Source organism: Lactuca virosa, chromosome 7 (assembly GCF_052849685.1).
Source record: "Lactuca virosa cultivar CGN04683 chromosome 7, Lactuca_virosa_CGN04683_v6, whole genome shotgun sequence".
NCBI lineage: Eukaryota > Viridiplantae > Streptophyta > Magnoliopsida > Asterales > Asteraceae > Lactuca > Lactuca virosa.
The window spans coordinates 201,435,096-201,442,799 of NC_136432.1; the positions used below are offsets into that span (position 1 = coordinate 201,435,096).

General features: G+C 34.2%; 1 protein-coding gene across 4 annotated transcripts; it reads right to left on the reverse strand.

Moving 5' to 3' along the window:
• Positions 1-261: 261 nt before the first annotated feature.
• Positions 262-2,868, reverse strand: CCB4 (cofactor assembly of complex C). 4 transcript variants are annotated; one of them, XM_079061361.1, is made up of 9 exons: positions 2,653-2,867; positions 1,963-2,264; positions 1,705-1,871; positions 1,398-1,497; positions 1,242-1,315; positions 995-1,173; positions 849-919; positions 637-721; positions 262-442 (listed from the first exon to the last, which is right to left on the reverse strand). In XM_079061361.1, exons 2-9 carry the CDS (start codon positions 2,068-2,070, stop codon positions 351-353), a joined length of 876 nt encoding a protein of 291 aa, XP_078917487.1. In that variant the 5' UTR covers positions 2,071-2,264; positions 2,653-2,867; the 3' UTR covers positions 262-350. The 4 variants fall into 4 exon arrangements, with proteins under 4 accessions (XP_078917487.1, XP_078917486.1, XP_078917484.1 ...); XM_079061360.1 differs by having other exon boundaries at positions 262-721; positions 1,963-2,125; positions 2,653-2,868; XM_079061358.1 differs by having other exon boundaries at positions 262-721; positions 2,653-2,868.
• Between the last annotated feature and the right edge of the window lie 4,836 nt (positions 2,869-7,704).

Genomic DNA, 7,704 nt, shown 5'->3' on the forward strand with positions numbered 1-7,704 from the left:
TTGAAGAATACTCATCCACCTCTAGAAATGAAACCCCCTTCCCTTTTTATTCTCTCTCTCTCATTCCTCTAACCAATTTCAACCATTTTTCCCAAATTGCCTTTCGGAATAAACACTTTAAAATGGAAAAAGAAAAGTATCTTAAATAAACAATCCCAAACAACCCCTAGATACGTTGCCATTAAAGAAAAACATAATCATGTTGTCACCAGATAAAAGTATAAAATTTGTTCAAAGCAAAACATGTTGACAAATGCGACATACTAAACTATTTAAAAAATATATATTAAATTATTATTATGATATACAAACATAGTTAAATTCATAATGAATAACGAAAAACAAAACGTTTATCTTGGTTTGGAAGTAGCCAAAGGTTTTTTGGTGTTGATATGCTTAGAAAGCGTGGCATCCAGCTTCTCTCCTATTAAACTGATCCATGCCTGCAGCAGAGGGGTATATACTATACTATTATTATTATTATTATTATTACATCACTTTAACTTAAGCAAAAAAAAAAATGCATATTTTCCTATTTATGGAAAACTAACTGAGAATGTGAATCTGACATTATATTTGGAATTGGATTAAAGAAAAGGAAAAAATAATAAATAATAATAAAAAGATGAATGCTTTCCTGGTCTGATGTTGTGAAGCCTCGAATGGTGTCACCTCCAATTATTGCAATTCCTTTATCTCCAACTGGTTGCAAGATCACTGCCTGTAATAAGTTTGTGCAAATTTGTAACAAAGTTTAAAACTTGGGCCAAAAGTGTAAATATATAAATGACCTTGTAAACTTGTAATAACAGCAAAAAAGAATTGGTTTGTTGGCATAGAAATATTACCTGTGTATTTGAAGGGAGAAATGGGAGCTCAGATTTTCCAGGATACAGAGATAAATTTGCCAAGTAGCTTTCTGTATAATTCTTCAAATATTGTTAATATAATTTATTTCAAAATATCATCATTATCACATTCACATGTGGCTTACGTGATCCAGATTTCATAATGCCTTGATAGATTGATCCTTGCATCAACTTAGGAGCATCTACAACCATGGCTTCACCTTCATTTTCATTAGAAGCATATCCAATTTGTACAACACAAATCCCATCATATACAATCACTAGAGACTTGCTGCATGTCACTCCTGACAATGATTCCCATGCCCTAACATCACAATTCACAAACACTAACTTATTGCCATTAAAAAAATTGAAAATGATGTTTTTCCATACCATTTTAATTCAGAAGATACAAGATCCGGAATGCTGGAATGTATTCTTTCACACTCCACACCTCGTGGTGGCACCTGAATTCAAAATTTGAAATTCATGTATTAAAGTGGTGACAAAAACCAAGTTAGAAGCTGATATGAAAGGGGGTTTTCTTACCACAGATATGGATTTAGGTCGAATTGAAAGCCACACAAGACCTGCTAAAATATTAGTTACTGCTAACCCAATTGCAAGTAGATCGGCTCTGGATTGTGAACTGCATGATGATTGAAAAAAGCTTTTAGAATATACGCATTTTACAATGTCTCCAGGAAAAGAGGTCTTGGATTCAATTCAAATCAGTTGCTAATGCACTGATCTATCGTATTCAATCAATCAAATTAAGAGAAAAAAAAAGGAGATGAAAGAAAGTTAATTACGAAAATCATTAATTAGCAGAAGAAGTGAGAATGCGATTGATTACCTGCTGGCATCAGCAACGGGAGCTATGCCGGAAATTGTCCTGTTGAACAGAACGCCGAACAGAGAGGTCCCTCCGACGTAGATCGGAATACTCCTGACAATATCGTCATTTTTTGATACCCAATCAGCAATCAATTCTCTCTTTGGCCTTGGTCCTTTATAACCTCCCTTCAGTTGTTCGATGACATGTTTAAATTGAAACACAGATACATATACATATACATATAGAGAGAGAGAAAGAGAAGGAAGACAAAGGCACCTGTAAGTTGGCCGAAACCCTAGAGAACTGTCGATTAGATCGGAGAAGAAGACCGGAAGGTTTATGAGAATTTAACGGGACTGCACGGAGGAGATTTCCCGCTTCCATTTAAGATCGTTTATGAAAAGGGAATTGATTTGATTTATCCACTGAAGATGGTTATCTATCCACAGAAAAAGAAAAAAGAAAATGTATAATGACAATTATACCCTCGTTTATTTTCTAGATATTGTATTGATAAAATCCCAGGTTTGGAAACTCCAACGACCCTTCTTCCTCCTTCGGCGCTGCTTGTTCTTCATCTGATGATACATAATAAACTAACAGTTCTTTTAACCATTTACACATAAGTCTGCATTTGACAATTTCAAAGCCCATGTTTAACGAGGAATGAGGACCAAAAAATCTAATGAACATATAATCAAACAGTTGATGTGCAAGGATGATAGCAGTGTATGGTTTCAACATGTATTGATTTTTATGTCCTTCCGCAACTAATAACGAGGAACCCAGACTAAAAAATTGCAAATAACTTATAGAAATTGAAGAGGAAATCTAAACAGTACATAGAAGAAAGTTGTAAAAGACTGGTATCGGTGAAATTAAGAACAATAACGCCAACAATCAAATCAATAAATTTGAAGATCGATAATTGATATGGTTACAGCATGAAGATTGACGATAGAGAACCTGGAGCACGATGTTGGAACATCAAGAAATTAGGAGATCGATGTTGGAGCTTTGGGCACGATTGCTGATCGACGATGGAGGCGTCAGATGGATGGGAGTACTTGGAGAAGATGGTGTCGATGGTAATGAGGCGTCGAGTAGAAGTTTCAGAGGTTGGAATGGGTGCTGGTCGAGTGGTCGTACGTGCTTGTAAACAGAAGGATGTTTCTCACTTTCTCTCTCGTTAATATTAGAAATTAAAATCCGGGAAATTGAGTAAAATAATCCTTATAATCAGTCATTTTAACAATTTTTTTTTTTTTTTTTTTTTTTTTTTGTAAAATGACCACTCTCTTCGGAACATAGCATTTCGGAGTTGTGGTCTCCGTTCCAGAGTATCTATTATGGAGTTCCTACTCCGGATTATAAACTCATTTTTTTTTCTTTTTCGTCTCCTATATATATATATATATATATATATATATATATATATATATATATATATATATATATATATGTGTCCATATATGCTTAGAACCTTACCTTCAATCAACTAATTCATAATTATCTCTTATAAAACTTCTTCAAAATGAGTTTCCCAAAGAGTCAACTCGAATAAAGTTTTAACAACCTGTATGTTTACCTTCACAACCTTAGGCGAACTAACATTCATATTTATAATCACATCAAAACTTATTTGATCAATGTTTTAAAGCTTATTTTGTGGCTATTGGATGGGTGGTATGTTTGTTTTTTTGCACTTTTCTATTGTTTCTTTAAAATATATAATGTTTCTATATTTAAATTAATTCATTTTTGTTCCCCAAAAAATACAGGTTCATACATTCATAGGCTATTTCTTGCATGTCATCTTCATAAGTAGTGACCATCTTAGAGGGGAGTACCTAAAAACAATGTTTGTAGCGGTTGCTATCGACGGGAACAACTAGACCTTCCATATAGCATTTGGTCTGACCGTGGAAAATAATCTCTACCGTTGTACCTGGTTCCTTATGAGGTTAAGAGAAGCTCTGAGATAGTGTAGGGAAGTATCGTTCATAACAAATATAGACGATGTCGTTAGTTCTTGCATAGAGCATGTATTCCCTGATTCTTATCATGGGTATACTTCCAAAAGTGTGTTAAGATATATGCGCACAAGAGGCATCTCTGACAGAACATTACAACATTTGTTCTGGATGACATCCAACTCAGATATTGTGTCTGATTTTAAAGAAAAGTTATGCCGGCTAACCCCTGATGCTCGTGAAATGCTTGCCAACATCGGTCATGCAAAATGTGCAAGAGCCTATTTCCCTAACATCCGTTGGAATGTAGTCAACATTGATGTTCCCCAAAAAAAATTTGTGTTATCGGTAAATCAACGCAATGTACAGATAATAATGCTTACCGAGGCAATTCGTGACTACATTCAACGAACTTTCGATGAACGCAGATTGATTGCAGGTAAAATATCGGTTGAAACATCAAATTTATTTAAATACTTGTACAAGAACCTTATTTGATCATATTTACTTTTCAGCAAGTTTGACTACCGTACTCACTCCGTATGTGAACTGATGCTTCATAAAAGGATGCAAAAGTCTGTTCGATGGCAAGCAACAAATATCCCGCCAGAGATCCCGTCTCCGCTCCCGTCCGACATTTATCAAGTTTTTTATCTTAAAAAAACTTGTGTTGTTGATCCGAACCGTCATACAAGTTCATGTGGGAAAGGGCGTAGTTTGGGTATGGCTTGCGGTCATGCTATTGCAGCATCACGTCATTCGAACATCCATGAATTACTTGATATGGTTCAGATATATTACCAGACTGATGTGTTTCAGACTGCCTACCAGACACAAACTGTGCACCCTCTTCCCCTCCATTAGAATGGGAAATACCAGATCCTTCGATTGCAGTTTTATTGCCAATGTAATTGCAATTAATTGATTTGCAGTGTGTAATGAAAAATATTATTATTGCTCTAATATTTGTTACATATTACAAAGATAGAAAAAACATAATTTACAAGTACCATAGTAATACTAACAAAAAAGCAAACATTACATATTAAAAAGATTAATACACATTATAGAAGGGAAACTTAGTTGATGAAAATAAAGTTTACAACTTGTACACAATGATTCCAAAAAAGAAAATCCAACTACAAATTAATGCTATCTTCAAGTGCATATGTTGGGTTTCAAGTTTCTTCTTCGATCGAAATAAGTTACTGATTATCACCGAATTATTGTCTTTTGCTTTGTCAACCCAACAGATAAACCCAGATTGTGGTCCCTAAAAATTTAAGATCAAACACATGACATATATTGTATATATTAATATTAATTCAAAGAAAAATAATAAAAGGATAACCCACATACCTCTTTAGGACAAGCGTAAAAAAGCCGTCCAAGGTTATTTCTAGTCGGTGATGTCCTTATAATACTTTCATAGCCACAATCGCAGTATACCATTTATTTGGATTTATGAGAAATGAATTTTTAGTATTAATGATAACAAGGTAAAGACTTTTGATGCTTGACTTCCTTTATATAATGGCATTTACTAGGGTTATGGTTGTTGGATTAGGTGTCTAAGTCCATAACTATAATTAGCATGTACTTGAATTGATAGCATCAGAGTCCTTTTGGGTTGCCCTCAACCTAGCAACTGGACAAGGAAATTATGAAAGGAGAGATATTAATTTATAAGATTAATAAATTAATATAAATAATTTATTAATATGTTAAAAGATTAATATATTAGTTAGAAGTCATTATGTTTAATTAATAGTTAGCCAGAAATTAATCAGAATTAATTTTGGGGTTAAAAGTATTAATTATAAAGTGCAGGGACTAGTTTGCAATTATCAGATAGTTGAGTGGAAGGCTCCAGAACCTCCTTGGAAGGGGGTGGACGAAATCTATAGGGGAAACCCTAAGGATTCCGTCCAAGGGGCTTTGGATAAGGCCTTTGGATTAGCTTAGGCCCCAAGCAAAGGAGTATTAGGGTTTTCCCTAAGCCCTAGATCCCTCAACTATATAAGGAGCCTCCCAGCTCCTAAAATCGGTGACTCCTACCTTGGAAGAAACCCTAGGCCGATTTTTGCATACCCTACCCTCTCTCCTTATAAGTTTCCTTCTTGCTAGCTCTTGGGTGTGATTCCATTAGAGGCATTACATTTGTGGTGCTAAGCTTCCAAGAAGATCAAGATCAAGAGGATTGTCAATTGTTTGCTTTAACAATTGAAAGATATGTAACTCTTAAACCCTAATTAGTTATTTTCGAAAATATCCTCTCTCCTTAGGGTTCTTGTTTTGCAATTCAAAGTTATATGTTCAATAGTTAAAACATAGATCCAAAGTAGGTTGCATGTGAACTTAGGAATTGTTTTTCTAGTTTATTTGTTTTACCCAAAACCCATCAGTGGTATCACAGCCATTGTTTGTTTTAAATTGAATTGCTATAATAGTTGAATTGCAAATTAGGGTTTATAGCCATTAAACCCTAAAGGTCAAAATTTTCGATTTTAGGGTTTTGGTTCAAAGGGTTTTCGAAAAACCCTAGCCTCCATGAACCCTAATCGAAATTAGGGTTAGGGTTTTGGAAACCCTTGCCTCCTCCCTTAAAATTTCGAAATATGCTAGTCCCTTTTAGGGTTTCTTTGTTTTGGATAATAGTTGCCTTATTGGATAATTGAGAAAAATAAGGAAATTATCCTATCCCCATATTTTCGAAATCTAGAAGGGATATGGATTAGGATTAAATTAATTGTTTAATTTAATTAGATAATCCTTACAAGATTTAATAAATTAATTAAAAGTTAATTAATAGATAAATATTAAATCTAGTTATTTGGTTTATTTTAAATTTAAAATTAATGGCTTAATTTTCGAAATTTATATATAAACCTCAAAGTTTTAAAAAGTTTAAAACACACCTTATATATGTATTATAATTAAAAGTTTAATATTATATATATATATATATATATATATATATATATATATATATATATAAGAATATGGTCAGTCAAATCGCTAGTATGCCTCATTCACGAAGTTAGTCTATAAGGGGGGTATAAGGAAACTGCCTATAAAATGGTAGTTGAATGGGTGTCCACTCTCACCCACCGCTTCCTTGATTAGTGGAGGGTCGTTAGCAGAACGGGTTTGATAGGACAACTACATCTCATTAAAAGTATAATGTTATTAAAGAAAGTACTAGAACATTATTTTTCAAAAATCCCAACTCTAGTTACTTTAGGAAAAATGTGAAAAGTATGCTAATCCATGAAATTGCACATTATGCGTTATTGGTCGTTAGTGGAGCGTGTGTGGTTAACCAGCACACTAAAAGGCACTAATAAAGAGTAGTAATGGGTATCTCATAATTGTCATTTTGATGGAGCGTGTGTGGTTTACCAGCACATCAATAGTTAATGATAAAGACAATGAGGTTACCAAGCACATTTGCATGGTTATTCACATCTTGTTTGTGATCCTCGGCATCCCAGTCACAAATAGAAGAGCATAATCTGAGATTAAAACATGCCATTGAATAGTTTCAATGTATCTCAAAAAACGAATTAGGAATTTCACTTCGTTTATTTCGTCTAATGGTGGAATTGGTGAATCGTCATTCACCTACCTTTATGAAATTTACACTTGGATCTCGGCATCCCATTTCTAAGTTGTGAATCTTCATAGTTGGATCCTAACCTTAATATTGTATCTTTGGGTTATTATATTGAGGTATCTTGAAATCTAACTAAAACTTTCTTTTCAGATGTCTACTCCTGGAAACACTTCTGCTTCATCATCCTCCAACCACAACTTCTCTTTGCTCAACATTTGCTCCAAAGTCGTTATGGATGGCTCTAACTATAACGATTGGATGCGCAACATCAAAATGGCTCTTCGTTTTGAGGACAAAGAATATGTCCTTGAAAGAGAGCTCAAAGAAATTGATGAATCTAAAGCTACTCCTGAAGAATATGCTGCCTACAAGAAGCACTATGACGATGCCACCAAAGTGGCATGCATCATGGTCGCAACCATGTCCCCA